This window comes from Thalassophryne amazonica, chromosome 19 (genome assembly GCF_902500255.1).
Source record: "Thalassophryne amazonica chromosome 19, fThaAma1.1, whole genome shotgun sequence".
In the NCBI taxonomy this organism is placed as follows: Eukaryota; Metazoa; Chordata; class Actinopteri; order Batrachoidiformes; family Batrachoididae; genus Thalassophryne; species Thalassophryne amazonica.
In genome coordinates this window covers 37,968,725-37,986,856 of record NC_047121.1, presented here as the reverse complement: position 1 = coordinate 37,986,856, position 18,132 = coordinate 37,968,725, and the positions used below count along the sequence as shown (strand labels likewise).

The 18,132-nt window shown below is 41.1% G+C and overlaps 1 protein-coding gene across 2 annotated transcripts in view; it reads right to left on the bottom strand.

The window, feature by feature from the left end:
* The window catches only part of stard9 (StAR-related lipid transfer (START) domain containing 9), an 85,189-nt gene extending 67,346 nt beyond the window's left edge, over nucleotides 1-17,843 (bottom strand). For both annotated transcript variants that reach the window (XM_034194851.1, XM_034194852.1), the window contains exons 1-2: nucleotides 17,590-17,843; nucleotides 9,527-9,596 (exon numbers count right to left, since the gene is read on the bottom strand). In XM_034194851.1, the coding sequence (XP_034050742.1) occupies nucleotides 9,527-9,596; nucleotides 17,590-17,636 (117 nt within the window). In that variant the 5' untranslated portion in view covers nucleotides 17,637-17,843. The remainder of the gene's footprint in view (nucleotides 1-9,526; nucleotides 9,597-17,589) is intronic.
* Between the last annotated feature and the right edge of the window lie 289 nt (nucleotides 17,844-18,132).

Below are 18,132 nucleotides of genomic sequence, written 5' to 3'. Positions count from 1 at the left end.
CTGACAACACTCTTCCATGAGGCGCATGCATGGGAATGCTGTCCTCACGTGGAAATACATAAAAACACATATCACCTTTGCAACGGGCGGGAGGGACCATGTCAGCACACATACTGGCAGGCTGTCCTATGTGAAATGAACCGTCTGATCATGTGTGCGCTCAGCTTGCGATCTGAATGTCACATCCACCACGTCAGCTATGGTACACAAGACACGGTGTCCTTCGGTGTGCCGCTCACTGGACACGCAGCACCGGCAGATATGGACATGATAAGAGCACATGGCTTCATTCATGTGAGTTCATGACTATATGTCTATGACCATGGGTCATATACATAGGAAAAGAAGGCTCATACTTTTATTCACTCGTTATGAGGAATTAAATATTAGAAATTGCAGCGTTTTTTTCTTTGGTGTGTGTGTTTTTTTTTTTTCTTTTCCCCATAGCAGCAGTGCGATGTGGTGTCACACTTTTCAGGTGCTCGCACTGTGATCATGCACATGCACAAGCATGCACAAAACCGTTGCCACGGTATCGTTCATCTTGTTCGACTGCGTGTCCCTCCCGACAGCAGGTGGAATGTTTTGCGGTCCCCATTTCATTTTGTTCCCCCCCCAGTTTTTCGGGTGGTTCCTGCTTCTTTCGTCCAACTTCGTGTTATGTGTGAAGGTGCCATAAGCAACAAATTTAACTCTGTGGTGCTGGTGTAATAATATACTGTACTTCAGCTGTAGTACACTGTATACCAAAAACCACAGTGTAGCAACAGCATGTACGTACTTAAATATTTTATAACATTGGAAGAGAATAAAAAGCCAATCTTACACAGGTACAAAATATTCCACTGTTACAAGCCAAACAACAACTTTTATTTATGGACTGCAATGTGTGAAATTGCCAGTAAGCTCTTTCCATTCATTAGCAATGCAATCACTCCTCCTCCGGTTCTTTATTAGGTTGGGTGCATTATTGTTAGCCAACTTTCTGCTTACTGTGAGAGACTCTTGGGTTGTGGAAAGAGATGTCAGCAGAATGTGGACCTGTGCAGGCACAACAATTGAAGCACACAACTGCAGAGCACATAAACATATCTTTCAAATCACTGCATTTACCTTAGAGACCTATTCTGGCTTCTTATACACTCCTTGCTTTCAAAGTCTGCCCTGATCAAGTCCAGTGTCAGATGTCTAATATTTGCCATTCAGTGAATTGTAGAAGTTATTTTTGTTCAAGGGTTGTAAATAGCTTCTGATATACGTATACACTAATTTTCTTAAATCCTTCTTCTTCCATTAGCAACAAGAAGGCAATCAGTTGAAATGAAATCCTGTTCACTCTTCAAGGCACATGGTTGCCGATCTGTGATTGACAAGGACACTTGGGAGCACAGACCTGCCGTTAACCACTGGGGTTTCAGAAATGTTCCTGCTATCAGACTTTATTGGATCTTTAATAAAAATGCTTGTGTTCATGAGATAACATGCTCATTTTGTAAATGCATGTTCAATAACAAAAGCACCACAGCAGTAGCATGTGTGGATTTGATCTTTGTTATGGGAATTTCAGTGGCAGGTTGATCCTAATAAGTAAGAGAGAAGCGGAACCTCTTGTTATTCCAGCCCTTCAAAAACCACTTTTAGCCACATCAATGGGCAACACGAAGCTTTGGGCCTCAATTTGTGCCAGCCAATTGACTCGCCTGACAATTTAAAACCCTAAGTCTCCTTTGACAAAGGCCATGTAGTGTCAGGCTTTAGCCACACACAACATGGGTCGCAAGCAATCAAAGCGTCAACACATAAAGGATAAAGGTTGACAGCTTGTCAAGTTAGCGCTCCAGTTGTAAAAGCTCATTCTTTATCTTTCATACTTTATAAAAATTTGCATCTGTTTCGCGAGTCTTTGTAGTTTGTGTTCCATGTTCCTTCAGAACTTTATGTTTCTGTCATTTAAAACCTATAATATTTTTGCTTCTCAGATGTCTTATATTCTCCAAATGTCCCACTTTCCATAAATAATTATTCCCATGAGACTCACAAGAGTCTTGAATTCTTGATCCTTTTCCACTACAGAAGGAGCCCATATGTGGTTCCTCTCTGTCCCATCATTTTTAACTGCCTTCTCCCCCACAGTCTGCTCTGTATACTGTACATTTACATGTTAAAAGTCCTCGTACACATGAAACATGTAAAGGTGCCTTGACATGCGCATTTTGGCTCCGCACTCCTGCGCACCTTGTCGTGATAATGCCACCCGCTGTGTTCCCAGCTGGATGCCGTGCTTTGTGCTGGTGGACACTGTGTATATAAAATAATTATTTTGTAGCAGATTAATCATTTTCTCTCAGAGTTTGGCTGATGAAAACACCTCTAATCACTTCCGGAATCACAGAGGACCGTTACAGTTGCAGATACACTCTCTCTCTCTCTCTCTCGCTTCATGAGGTGGAGAATGCAATTGGAATAGTCTGAAAGGTAATTATTTGTATTGTTTACATTGTAATGGCTTGGTAAAACAGTTGCATGTTCATTCCTTCTTATGAGTAGCTGTAGAAGTATGTTTATGATAGATTTAACATCTTATAATTGATCACATGAGCTGCGCTGTGATATGGTGCGCTGACGCAGTCACTGGCACTCACATAGTGTTTTTGAATTGATTGCGCAATGTTCACGTGAAGTTCACATAATTAATGCGTGACAGACTTTTTTGAACATTTTAAAATTTTCTTTGCGCACTTGCACAAAGCCGTGCACAGTTTACAACGAGTTTACTCTCCTCTATGGCAGATTGCGTACCAGTGCGTGGATCAAATTTGTACCCATGCCAAGGCATCTTAATCTTGTAACTAGGGGTCTATAACAGTTTGTGGTATTATTGCAACACTAGTATAAGACGTCTGCTATGCATATCCCCATCCCCATCCCCATCTTTTCGAGATATCAGTGACAGATGTGGCAAGCAGCTGGTTCACTTTTTTGTGCGGCAAGTCTAAGTTGGGGTTAAAAAGGAGAAGAACAGTGTATGTCGTCTTGCTTTGTTACATTGTGTGGTGGCAGCTCAGCAAAAAGCAGCAGCACACCCATGAGTGACTTTTTAAAGACATATTTGCGCTTTGCTTTCTTTGAAATGTGCACAAAGTGTCATTGTGTTTCACTGCGGTGGAGACACAGCTAAATCTATGGAAGGTTATCCTGTCAAACGCATCAGGATATCATTTGAGCACATCATTTCACGTAGTTACACATCTCACCGTTACCGTGAGTATATCACTGACGAAAATGTGTCCAAAATGAATAATTTGTAAATCGGATGTATTTCCTAAATAAATAAATCAATAAAAAAGAAAGAAAGAAAAATTTTAGCATGGAGATCCTGACTAGAATGGGAATAGCATCCTGATCAGCAGTAGAATCGAGACAGCCAAAGGGGCATCCTACCATGCCTGAAATGTTAAGTCAGCAGGAGCAATAATTCTTCTGAGTTATGATTATAAATGCACTGCCAGACACACAGACACACTAAAGGGTCATCCTATAGGAGAATGAAACTCGTGTAATAATTATTTCCAAATGCAGAGAGGCTGTCTGAAAATAAAAAAAGAAGTGAAATTTAGCCTTTTACACCAAGAAAAGAACACATATCACACAAAACGTGCATTTCTGAAAGGTTCTGAAGCTCCAAAGTTTCACCTAAAGCATAATATTAGAGATTTTGATGCCTTTATGTTGGTTGGTGTTATTACACTGATCTTTGTGGAATGTCCGAGTTCGGAGTGCATGTTTGACAAGAAGAGCCTGAGTCTCTTTATTTTATGCCTCTATGTTTATGGCTGAACTCAACATGCTGAATCCAACAAACAAAAGTTAAATCATATTGTTTCTCTAAACATCTAAATTATCCAAATATTACTCCTGACTTACAGACGGTCACAATATTAGGTAAAACTATGTGATAGACGACGAAGAAGAGGAGGAAAACGTTGCCACGAACAGCGGGAGAAGAAGAAAACTAGAAGGGTGGAAATGAGAGTGGGGACTTTGAATGTTGGTAGTATGACTGGTAAAGGGAGAGAGCTGGCTGATATGATGGAGAGGAGATAGGTAGACATATTGTGTGTGCAAGAGACCAAGTGGAAGGGAAGTAAGAGCAGGAGCATCGGCGGTGGGTACAAGTTGTTGTACCATGGTGAGGACAGGAAGAGAAATGGTGTTGGGGTCATTTTAAAGAAAGAGTATGTTAAAAGTGTGTTGAAGGTTAAGCGAGTGTCTGACAGGGTGATGAGTGTGAAGTTGGAAATTGAAGGGGTGATGATGAATATCATCAGTGCATATGCCCCACAGGTAGGCTGTGAGATGAATCGATCAATCACTCAATCAATTTTATTTATATAGCGCCAAATCACAACAAACAGTTGCCCCAAGGCGCTTTATATTGTAAGGCAAGGCCATACAATAATTACGTAAAAACCCCAACGGTCAAAACGACCCCCTGTGAGCAAGCACTTGGCAACAGTGGGAAGGAAAAACTCCCTTTTAACAGGAAGAAACCTCCAGCAGAACCAGGCTCAGGGAGGGGCAGTCTTCTGCTGGGACTGGTTGGGGCGGATGGAGAGAACCAGGAAAAAGACATGCTGTGGAGGGGAGCAGAGATCAATCACTAATGATTAAATGCAGAGTGGTGCATACAGAGCAAAAAGAGAAAGAAACACTCAGTGCATCATGGGAACCCCCCAGCAGTCTAAGTCTATAGCAGCATAACTAAGGGATGGTTCAGGGTCACCTGATCCAGCCCTAACTATAAGCTTTAGCAAAAAGGAAAGTTTTAAGCCTAATCTTAAAAGTAGAGAGGGTGTCTGTCTCCCTGATCTGAATTGGGAGCTGGTTCCACAGGAGAGGAGCCTGAAAGCTGAAGGCTCTGCCTCCCATTCTACTCTTACAAACCCTAGGAACTACAAGTAAGCCTGCAGTCTGAGAGCGAAGCGCTCTATTGGGGTGATATGGTACTATGAGGTCCCTAAGATAAGATGGGACCTGATTATTCAAAACCTTATAAGTAAGAAGAAGAATTTTAAATTCTATTCTAGAATTAACAGGAAGCCAATGAAGAGAGGCCAATATGGGTGAGATATGCTCTCTCCTTCTAGTCCCCGTCAGTACTCTAGCTGCAGCATTTTGAATTAACTGAAGGCTTTTCAGGGAACTTTTAGGACAACCTGATAATAATGAATTACAATAGTCCAGCCTAGAGGAAATAAATGCATGAATTAGTTTTTCAGCGTCACTCTGAGACAAGACCTTTCTAATTTTAGAGATATTGCGTAAATGCAAAAAAGCAGTCCTACATATTTGTTTAATATGCGCATTGAATGACATATCCTGATCAAAAATGACTCCAAGATTTCTCACAGTATTACTAGAGGTCAGGGTAATGCCATCCAGAGTAAGGATCTGGTTAGACACCATGTTTCTAAGATTTGTGGGGCCAAGTACAATAACTTCAGTTTTATCTGAGTTTAAAAGCAGGAAATTAGAGGTCATCCATGTCTTTATGTCTGTAAGACAATCCTGCAGTTTAGCTAATTGGTGTGTGTCCTCTGGCTTCATGGATAGATAAAGCTGGGTATCATCTGCGTAACAATGAAAATTTAAGCAATGCCGTCTAATAATACTGCCTAAGGGAAGCATGTATAAAGTGAATAAAATTGGTCCTAGCACAGAACCTTGTGGAACTCCATAATTAACCTTAGTCTGTGAAGAAGATTCCCCATTTACATGAACAAATTGTAATCTATTAGATAAATATGATTCAAACCACTGCAGCGCAGTGCCTTTAATACCTATGGCATGCTCTAATCTCTGTAATAAAATTTTATGGTCAACAGTATCAAAAGCAGCACTGAGGTCTAACAGAACAAGCACAGAGATGAGTCCACTGTCTGAGGCCATAAGAAGATCATTTGTAACCTTCACTAATGCTGTTTCTGTACTATGACGAATTCTAAAACCTGACTGAAACTCTTCAAATAGACCATTCCTCTGCAGATGATCAGTTAGCTGGTTTACAACTACCCTTTCAAGAATTTTTGAGAGAAAAGGAAGGTTGGAGATTGGCCTATAATTAGCTAAGATAGCTGGGTCAAGTGATGGCTTTTAAGTAATGGTTTAATTACTGCCACCTTAAAAGGAGAAAGGAGATTTCTGGAGTGTGTTAGATGAGGTGGTGGAGAGTGTGCCCAAGCATGAAAGAGTGGTGATAGGAGCAGACTTCAATGGGCATGTTGGTGAAGGGAACAGAGGTGATGAGGAAGTAATGGGTAGATATGGTATCAAGGATAGGAATGGGGAAGGACAGATGGTAGGTGATTTTGCAAAAAGGATGGAAATGGCTGTGGTGAATACCTACTTTAAGAAAAGGGAGGAGCACAGGGTAACATATAAGAGTGGAGGAAGGTGCACACAGGTGGACTACATTCTTTATAGGAGATGCAAGCTAAAAGAAATCACAGACTGTAAGGTGGTAGCAGGAGAGAGTGTCACTAGACAGCATAGGATGGTTGTTTGTAGGATGACTTTAGAGGTAAAGAAGATGAAGAGAGTGAGAGCTTAACAAAGGATGAGATGGTGGAAGCTGAAGGAGGAAGACTTGTGTGAAATTTAGCGAGCAGGTGAGAGAAGCACTAGTTGGAGGGGAAGCAATTTTGGACAGCTGGAAAAGTACTGCAGATGTGGTGAGGGAGACAGCTAGGGCAGTACTGGGTACAACATCTGGACAGTGGAAGGACGACAAGGAGACTTGGTGGTGGAATGAAGAGATCCAGGAAAGCATAAGGAGAAAGAGGTTGGCGAAAATGTTTTGGGATAGTCGGAGAGATGAAGAAAGTAGACAGGAGTACAAGGAGATGCGGCGTAAGGCGAGAAGAGAAGTGGCGAAAGCAAAGGAAAAGGCATATTGCGAGCCGTACAAGAAGTTGAACAGTAAGGAAGGAGAAAAGGACTTGTACCGATTGGCCAGACAAAGGGACAGAGCTGGAAAGGATGTGCAGCAGGTTAGGGTGGTAAAAGATGCACATGGTAATGTGCTGAGAAGGTGGAGGGAATATTTTGAAGAGTTGATGAATAAAGAAAATGAGCGAGAGAAAAGGCTGGATGATGTGGTGAGAGTAAATCAGGAAGTAAAAGAGATTAGCAAGGAAGAAGTGAGGGCTGCTATGAAGAGGATGAAGAGTGGAAAGGCAGTTGGTCCAGATGACATTCCAATGGAGGCATGGAAATGTCTAGGAGAGATGGCAGTAGAGTTTCTAACCAAATTGTTTAATAAAATCTTGGAAAGTGAGAGGATGCCTGAGGAGTGGAGACGAAGTGTGCTGGTTCCTATTTTCAAGAACAAGGGTGATGTGCAGAGCTGCAGTAACTACAGAGGCATAAAGCTGATCAGCCACAGCATGAAGTTATGGGAAAGAGTAGTAGAAGCTAGGCTTAGAAAACAGGTGAAGATCTGTGAGCAGCAATATGGTTTCATGCCGAGAAAGAGCACTACAGATGCAATGTTTGCTCTGAGAATACTGTTGGAAAAGTACAGAGAAGGACAGAAAGAGTTACATTGTGTGTTTGTGGACTTAGAAAAAGCTTATGATAGGGTGCCAAGAGAAGAGTTGTGGCATTGTATGAGGAAGTCTGGAGTGGCAGAGAAGTATGTTAGGGTAGTGCAGGACATGTACAAGAATAGTGTGACAGCGGTGAGATGCGCAGTCGGAATGACAGACTGGTGGAGGTGGGATTACACCAAGGATCAGCTCTGAGTCCTTTCTTGTTTACAGTGGTGATGGACAGGTTGACAGATGAGATCAGACAGGAGTCCCCATGGACTATGATGTCTGCAGATGACATTGTGATCTGTAGTGAGAGTAGAGAGCAAGTTGAGTCTAGTCTGGAGAAGTGGAGATATGCTTTGGAGAGAAGGGGAATGAAAGTCAGTAGAAGCAAGACTGAGTACATGTGTGTGAATGAGAGGGAGCCCAGTGGAATAGTGCAGTTACAAGGAGTAGAAGTGGTGAAAGTAGATGAGTTTAAATATTTGGGGTCAACTGTTCAAAGTAATGGACAGTGTGGTAGAGAGGTGAAGAAGAGAGTGCAGGCAGGGTGGAGTGGGTGGAGAAAGGTGGCAGGAGTGATTTGTGACCGAAGAATATCAGCAAGAGTGAAGGGGAAAGTTTACAAAACAGTAGTGAGACCAGCTATGTTGTATGGTTTAGAGACAGTGGCACTAACAAAAAGACAGGAGGCAGAGCTGGAGGTGGCAGAGCTGAAGATGTTGAGATTCTCTTTGGGAGTGACAAGAATGGACAAGATTAGGAATGAACATAACAGAGGGACAGCTCAGGTGGGACGGTTTGGAGACAAAGTCAGAGAGGCGAGATTGAGATGGTTTGGACATGTGCAGAGGAGGGACCCAGGGTATATAGGGAGAAGGATGCTGAGGATGGAGCCACCAGGCAGGAGGAGAAGAGGGAGACCAAAGAGGAGGTTCATGGATGTGCTGAGAGAGGACATGCAGGTGGTTGGTGTGACAGAGGAAGATACAGAGGACAGGGTGAGATGGAAACGATTGATCTGCTGTGGCGACCCCTAACGGGAACAGCCAAAAGACAAAGAAGAAGGCGAGACAACTGCACACTGAAATACCCGTCCAGTGCTGAAACAATTAATGAATTATAGTGTCGCAAGTCAGTAGAAAAGCATCATCAACCCTTCCCATAATCGATCTGAACACTTTGGGGTTTTGGGCTTTTGGTTGGAGAAAACAACTCATTTGAAATGATATTTGAACAGTATTAGGAATTCTTTTTTTGACTGTTTTCTGGAGTTTAAAGGGCCTGTTCACCTTGACAATTTAGCCAACATATGCTGACATGAAAAATTTGGCGAATACGCTGGCTACATTGAATAAGTTATGCAGCTGTAACACTATGACAATTTAGCTAGCGTATGCCGACATATCAAAAATACTGCTAATACACCATTATACAGTAGCTGACACATTCAATAAGCTCTGTGGACGTCCAGAACACGTCAAATACTTCTACATATGTCAATATGCGTTAGAGATAAGTTATGCACAGGTTCAATGCAAGTTACTCAAAGGTTAGAAACAGGTTTTGGATACACTAGACATTATCTCGACGTATTTCGACTTATAAGCAACGTGTCAACAATCGCATAATTTCCCTACAACTTATGGCCCACGTATGCAGGAAGTATGAGCCATACTCAGGCACGTGACAAAAATATGCACAAAATTTTGCAACAACCTCACCGTACTACGATATATACCAGTGTGCTTCAACGTGCTGTTAACTTATACAAAACGTACCCATAACATATTAGACGTACACCAGCGTATTCACCAAATTTTAAATATGTCGGCATACGCTAGCTAAATCGTCAAGGTGTAACAGGACCATTAGACACAAACTGATAATTCACCAAACCTAAACAATAAAAAAAATTGCAGCTGTATACTCACCTTCACATTTCGGATCCTCACAAACTTATCCTGGACCTGAACAGCTAGCCTTGCTCCTTGCACGCTCTCCCTGTAGGCCAGAAGAAAACAAATGGCTTCGGTTAACGGTGTTAGGAAAACAAAGTAAACGCAATGAATTTTGATGAGGAGAAAGAGAAGATATTAGCACATTTTTCCACTGGAGATAGAAGACCTTAAGAGACATAATGAATCTTCGTCATTGTCTACATGTCTGAAACAGAGAAGCTGTTCTTACTGTATAATCACCCAACAGCTAGATTCAGACTGGTTTTAAACCCCTTTTGTTGTTATTGATGTACTTGAGAGAGAGTCCAGACAAATTTAGGCATGTTTCCCTTGACTTGAGGCCATCACAACAATGAATCTTTGTGTGTGTTTCCATGTGAGCCATGAAATCGCATTGTGCGTACCGCTGACCGGTTGAGATTCAAATGAAAACAGGCCCTGACGCACTCCAGAGACTTCCTCTGATGAAGCAGTTTGGGTCGCCGCCACAAAGTTAAGAGTGAGGAAGCGCTGTGTGTCCTTGCACATGTGTGTGTGTGTGTGTGTGTGTGTGTGTGTGTGTGTGTGTGTGTGTGTGTGTGTGTGTGTGTGTGTGTGTGTGTGTGTGTGTGTGTGTGTGTGTGTGTGTGTGTGTGTGTGTGTGTGTGTAAAACAAGGTCAGTTCAGCTGTGTGTGCACTTCAGCAGCTGGACAAAGCTCATCTGATGCAATGCAAGTGAAACCGGAGGCAACCACAACACGGAGCTGAAAGGATTTCGACCCCTTGAAGCGATAATGATTGCAAATGTTGCTCCAGTGCAAACGCTCCGTCTCCGTGGTGGGTTCAGGGCACATGAGGAGGCTGTTGAAATTGTCAGCTCGCACTGTGCCTCACCACACTGTTCTCATTTTCCCCAACCCCAGCAGTGGCCCAACCCAAACCACCAGTTTTCAATCTTAGAATCTATCCAGTATGAAGAAGAGGCGCTGGGGGACGGAAACCGAAAATACGCCTGAAACTCTATTTTGACAGAGATGTGAGAAATTTCACAATCTGGCTGGCATGTTTCTTCCACATGTGGGAGGCTGCCTGCTTTTCAGAGGGGCTCACTGAAGAGCACTAGTCGACTAAATCGAAGAGAAACATACAGTACTTCTATGCCAGGTTGAATGAGGAATACAGCAGACCGGGCTGATGTTGATGATATCTCAGGAACACAGCAAGTGCTTTTTCAAATACATAAGTAAATAAATTAAAAGGAAAAAGCTCACTGTCAAAAGCAGAAATCAGAAGCAGAACTGCATACCAGTGAATATTAGGTATAAGAACTGCCTTTGTTATGCAAAGCAGGAGGAAGCCCCGATGAAAGAATCATTGTCTGTCTGGACTGACATTGCTTGAATAATCCTTTGTTATGCTGCTGTTGCGGCCTTTCGATTTTGTACATCAGTAGATGTCCTGCAATCAGTGAATGCAATTCAACTATACGAGTATAGCCCCAGACCCGACAGACCTGTTATTCAGTGCTGTTGCCTTTTATTGCAAAGGGTTGCTTCCAATGGAACAAAGGCAACTTTACACGTCCATGATGTTTTGATACTCAAAATAAATACATAAATAGATAAATTCACAACACCATAAAATGAGCAGAAACTTTTTTCCATATACACTGAACCAAAGTTAATCACCTCAATAGTACAACCCCTGGCAAAAATTATGGAATCACCGGCCTCGGAGGATGTTCATTCAGTTGTTTAATTTTGTAGAAAAAAAGCAGATCACAGACATGACACAAAACTAAAGTCATTTCAAATGGCAACTTTCTGGCTTTAAGAAACACTACAAGAAATCAAGAAAAAAAATTGTGGCAGTCAGTAACGGTTACTTTTTTAGACCAAGCAGAGGGAAAAAAATATGGACTCACTCAATTCTGAGGAATAAATTATGGAATCACCCTGTAAATTTTCATCCCCAAAACTAACACGTGCATCAAATCAGATCTGCTCATTAGTCTGCATCTAAAAAGGAGTGATCACACCTTGGAGAGCTGTTGCACCAAGTGGACTGACCTGAATCATGGCTCCAACACGAGAGATGTCAATTGAAACAAAGGAGAGGATTATCAAACTCTTAAAAGAGGGTAAATCATCACGCAGTGTTGCAAAAGATGTTGGTTGTTCACAGTCAGTTGTGTCTAAACTCTGGACCAGATACAAACAACATGGGAAGGTTGTTAAAGGCAAACATACTGGTAGACCAAGGAAGACATCAAAGCGTCAAGACAGAAAACTTAAAGCAATATGTCTCAAAAATCGAAAATGCACAACAAAACAAATGAGGAACGAATGGGAGGAAACTGGAGTCAACGTCTGTGACCGAACTGTAAGAAACTGCCTAAAGGAAATGGGATTTACATACAGAAAAGCTAAACGAAAGCCATCATTAACACCTAAATAGAAAAAACAAGGTTACAATGGGCTAAGGAAAAGCAATCGTGGACTGTGGATGACTGGATGAAAGTCATATTCAGTGATGAATCTCGAATCTGCATTGGGCAAGGTGATGATGCTGGAACTTTTGTTTGGTGCCATTCCAGTGCGATTTATAAAGATGACTGCCTGAAGAGAACATGTAAATTTCCACAGTCACTGATGATATGGGGCTGCATGTCAAGGCTCCAACCTGCAAAGCTGATCTGGCAACAGCAATCAGAGAAAGTTGGAGCCAGATTGATGAAGAGTACTGTTTGTCACTCATTAAGTCCATGCCTCAGAGACTGCAAGCTGTTATAAAAGCCAGAGGTGGTGCAACAAAATACTAGTGATGTGTTGGAGCGTTCTTTTGTTTTTCATGATTCCATAATTTTTTCCTCAGAATTGAGTGATTCCATATTTTTTTCCCTCTGCTTAGTCTAAAAAAGTAACCGTTACTGACTGCCACAATTTTTTTTCCTGATTTCTTATAGTGTTTCTTAAAGCCAGAAAGTTGCCATTTGAAATGACTTTAGTTTGTGTCATGTCTGTGATCTGCTTTTTTTCTACAAAATTAAACAACTCCGAGGCCGGTGATTCCATAATTTTTGCCAGGGGCTGTAGTTGAGTCCTCATTAAACACAAACATAACCAATGCCAAATCTCAATGATCGTTACCAGTTGAAGTGACTTAAATCATCAGACTTGTCTTATTAATGACTACAGTAAGTCATTATGAACCAGATTCAGGACAAGATATGCAAATGGTCCTTTTTTTTAAATTAAAAAATGGATTCTGTTAACTTTAGCTTGTTATGCAACGACACTATTTTTATTTTTTATGTGTTTGGGTTTTTTTTTGGGGGGGGGGCATAATTTAACGAACTGTTCTCTGGGACATCCTGAGAATATATGGAATCCCCAAGTAGTTACTGGGCATCCTAGCCAGCCTATACAGAGATACTCTGAGTGCTGCACAGTACAGAGTGGAGGCAGAGACTCTGAGTCTGTCCCAGTGAAAACTGGCATTCTTCAAGGGTGTGTTCTGGCTCCTACACTGCTCAATGTTTGTATGGACTGGGTGTTGGGAAAGGTTGTGGAAACCAGCAACTTAGGTGTTTTTGTTGGCAAGGAAAGGTTTATTGACCTCGACTTTGCAGATGATGTGGTGATCTTTGCGGAATCAATAGATTCTCTGATTGCAGCGTTTGAGAAGCTGAGTGAGAAATCTAAGTCTCTGGGTTTCTGATTGTCCTGGATCAAGACTAAGATTCAGACTTTTAATGACTTCCTGGACTTGGCCATCAGAAGTGTATTTGTATGCGGTGAAAGCACTGAACTTGTAGAGACAGTCACTTATATTGTCAGTGACATTCATATGTCTGGGTACCTCGGCCTTTGAGATCGAAAGCCACCTGAGAAGAGCTTATGGAGTCATGAGGTCTAAGTCTTTAGGGGTGCTACTTATCTTGCTGTATGATTGTGAGACTTTGACGCTAACCAGGTGACATCTGGATATATTTGGTACCAGGTGTCTTCAGAGAATTCTTGGGTACCCCGAGAATGACTGTGTCAAATGAGGAGTCATCGAGGGAGAATAAGATGAGTAGAAGCATTTGCATTGTGAGGAAGTGTCATCTTTGACATTTTGGACCTGTGGTGTGTTTCTCTGTGTATGATTCAGCGCAGAGGTACCTCAGTGTTGAGGACCCTAGTACCTGGAGAAAGGGGAATGTCCATGTTTCACCTGACTGCAGTTAATTTTGAGATGTGGGAATAGACCGGTTGGTTGCCTGAATGTTACCATTCACTTGGGGCATAATTTACAAATAAAACCAAAGAGTTGGATCATTATTAATGGTACACAAATTAATTGAACAGCTGATCACATTAAATCAGACCTGGGCATTGTACGGCCCCCGTGCCACATCCGGCTCTTAGGCCGTCTTTGACCATCTTGTGTGAGACTATTTAGAAATTACAAATTAAACGTGAATGTTTACACATCGCGCATGAAATAAAACAGTGTTGCTTTTAATCTGAAGGCGTCTTTTATTCCAGTTTACTTATGTATGTACGTGTGCATACAACTTTACTGTTTCAGGGATTAACGTTCTCCGTTGCTACAATGTCAACTGGGCTACCAAAAGGATTAAACCTACTGGATGTAGATGTGTGAAAACGGCAGCAAATAAAAGCTCACAAAAAAGTCTTGCAAAAAGTTTCTTTCATTTAGGCTAATAGATTTTAATTGGTATTGAATGATGTAGAAGCTATAGAAAAGATGTCCCCTTAAAATGTGTTTATCCTGAAATATTTAAATCGTGTGCATGCTGAAGTATTTCTATAACATGATGCTGCATTAGAAAAGAGCAGCAACGGTTAGTGACTGAAATATAATCTTGCTCAGCAGAACAATTTGCTGTTTTTTTAGCTGTCGCCACCTTGATTTACCTTAAATCCTAGGACGTGATTGCAAAAGTGTTTCTATGAAAAGGCAGATAGTGAGCAGCTTATGATTTGGCCGTTAAAAAAAAGAAGAAAAAAGAACTGAAAAACAGCAAATTAGGTGGGTAGACTAAAAGCAGAATGATAATAACATTTTGTATGAATTTGGCTGAATGCTGATCTTTGAAAAAAAGGTTTGTTCACTATTATTTTGTGGAATTTTGATAGAATGAATGATACAATGTTGGTGTGTTTCCTAACCCTACTTCACTTTTTTCATTGCTGAATCATAGTCGCAACTTATCAAATCAAAACAATACAATTTACAGCTTTTTATATAGATAAAATAATCCACCTTGGTTCTGCTGTGGGGACCCCGAGTAAAAACAAGGGAGCAGCCGAAGGGACTTACTATAGAGATAAAATTAATATAGAACAGAATTGAGTTCAGTATACTGGTCCAGCACGCCATAATATTTTCTGTTACTCATATGGCCCCTTGGGAAAACTAATTACCCACCCCTGCATTAAATGCTTGTTGAGATAATCAGTGTCGGCCAGTATCTGCACTTTACGATGGCCACATTGAGGTTTTTTAGACTTCAAGAAAAAAAACTGTAATATTATGAGAAAAACTTGTAATATTACGAGAATAAAGTCATAATATTATAAGAATAAAGTTGTATTTATACGAGAAACGAGAACTGCCAGTGTCATGCCAAACTAGTTAACCCCGCCAGGAATTGTATCCCCTGGCGTCAAGCCCTACAACCCCACGACACCAGTTCTGGCCATCTCCTCCTCCACGAAAGAGGCGATTTCGGAAGCTACAGGTGAAGACCGTGTGGTTCTTCCTCCGGAATAGACACATTTTCTTGCATATTCTTTTCAAAGTTCTGATACTAATGATAATGTGGTGCAGATGGGCCAAAAAATGAAGTATTTCCTGATTTGTAAAACCTATAGTGAAGTACAACTTAAAGTGCTCCACAGATCTCATTTTGAGATGCACAGATTTTCTCTCATAAAATGACATCTTTATTCTTGTAAAATTATGATTTTATTCTCGTAATATTACAAGTTTTTTTCTCATAAAATTACAACTTTATTCTCACAATATTCCAAGTTTTTTTTTTTTTTTTCATAAAATTATGACTTTATATTCATAATATTACAACTTTATTCTCGAAGTCTAAAAAGAAAAAAACTCTTATGGGATCAAGTTAAAAAAAAAAAAACATTTGCAGTCAGTGCAGAAGGTTCCCGGTTCAAACCCCACTCCTGTCACATTTCTCCATGTAATGTGTAGTTGCGTCAGGAAGGGCATCCAGAGTAAAACTTGCACAAATTCAACATGCTGTGGCGACCCTGAGGAAAAAACAAGGGAGCAGCCGAAGGAACTGAAGCCACCTTAACACTTGCACAAATTCGATCCCCGCACTGGCATGCAATCTTGCGTGCCAATGGGTAAACTCGTCATAAACTGTTGTAAATTATGTGAGGCTGTGTGCCAATGCGCAAAGACAATTTTGAAATGTTCAAAATTTCTGGCAAAATTTCATGCCACTTGCATGAACTAGTTGTGAACGTTGCACAACCAATTTGGAAACACTGCGTGTCATTGCGCGCAGGACCTCGCACAGTTTCCCATTGGCACGCAAGATTGCGTACCAGTGTGAGGATCAAATTTGTGCAAGTGTCAGGATGGCTTTTCAAGCGCACCATCTAATGACACAATGAACTGTGTGCCAGCGCAGGGATCAAATTCATGCAAGTGTCAAGGCAAGGTGCCTTTACTTTCGAGTCAGTGTGACTTCTGTGAAATGGTGCTCGGACTTCCCGTTGTGTCAGTTTACTCTTCCTTTTTAGATATACCTTTGTATACTGGCATAGTTCCACCTTAGAACTGGAATATAATATATAAGATATACCTTACTGAATTTTCATGCAGATTGGTGCCTTAACACAATGGGAATGGGTGCTTTGAAACAAGGAAGTGGCTATTCGCATGGACGCCGTGTCCATAACTCTCATTTGGCTATTCGCACGGCAAGACTCTGGTGGCAAAACTTGGAACTACTTGTATAAACAAACATACTGCATTAAATGCGAGTTATGGACACGGCTGCCGTTTGAATAGGGTCGGCCTTTTGCCACAAGAGTCTTGCTGTGCGAATAGTGAAATGAGAGTTATGGATGGACACGGCCGAATTAAAAAAAAAAAAAATCACAATCGAAAAATATTAAAGGCGTTAAGACATCTTGAATGCAGTATGTTTGTTTATACAAGTAGGTCTAAGTTTTGCCACCAGAGTCTTGCCGTGCGAATAGCCAAATGAGAGTTATGGACACGGCCGCCATACGAATAGCCACGGCCTTGAAACAATGTACAAAAACTGTACTTGAGAAATTCAAACAGTAGCAATGTTAAATAAACGTTCACATACAGCTATTTTGTGCATCATCTGATATTTAAAAACAAAACAAAAAAATTGTTCTGTATTATAGGCGGGAAAACAAGAAAATGCTGCCCTAGTGTCTAAAAACTTTATGTCAGTCAACCACTTTTGAAAAATACTAGGAACAGCTTTGTTTTTCATGTCACAAAAGCAATGGTAATTGATAGAATGTTGTATAATGATGTACAGCAATGCACAAAAACAAAATTTTCATAAAAATTCAAGTTTTTGATTTTATTTATTTTTAATTCATCTCCCTCAAAGAAACTTGTAGAAACGAGTAGCTTTTTTTTACATCTGCCTGTTGCCTTTATACAGTATAGTTCGTAATAAATAAAGCTTATGAATGGATGTAACAGCTGAGGACGTTGTCTTTGACGACAGTTATCATTCACCATGTCTCCACTTGTTTGAACCAGTTAGCTTACTAGCTGCCATAATGTAGCTTTCTGCTCAGACTCAACTGCTGACTGGAAAATAAAGTATTAAATACAAACATATTAAACGATAACAATGTTAGGCGTGGTTTTAGCAATTTGTCACAGCCTGAAGCAAAAACTCAAAAGTCTCGACTCGCGCTTCAGACGTGAGACAGAAAGCTGTCGCAATAAAAGTGTCAAATGTATATGAAACTTGCTTCATTAGCTATCCGATATAAGGGAACGTTTTGAAACTTACCTTGCGTTCAGAGGGCGGACTCGAATGGCAACTTTAACATTTGCCATACTGACATTTTATCCCAGCAGCTGACCTATTCGTGAAATAAAGTTGTCCGTCGGCGCATATTGAGTCTTCGTTCGGGTTTATTCCCGTGAAAGTTGGAGCGGCGCGACACTTAATCGTCATTCGTTTTTCAGGTCATCTCCGCCGGCGAGCAGCAGCTCACACAGACCGCCTCTATCCAAAAAAACAAAACAAAACTCCCAGCACAAGACTCCAACTTCCTCCGCAACAGAGGAGCAGAGGGAGGAGAGATGCTGTTGTGTACTCCTCCTACTCCGACTTTTGACAACTGTTGTGATTTAAATTTCTCTGCTGTTACCAGCGAACTTATGTTGAATTCATAGGCGGAGAAACGCCATAAAAACGGGGTGGCCTGGGGCTGCTCTACCACCCCCCCAAAAAATAAATTTCTTACAATTTAAATTTTTTATAATGTTTAAAAACACAACAAATGTAGTGACACAACCAGTATCAGACTAATATAAAACACAACATGCT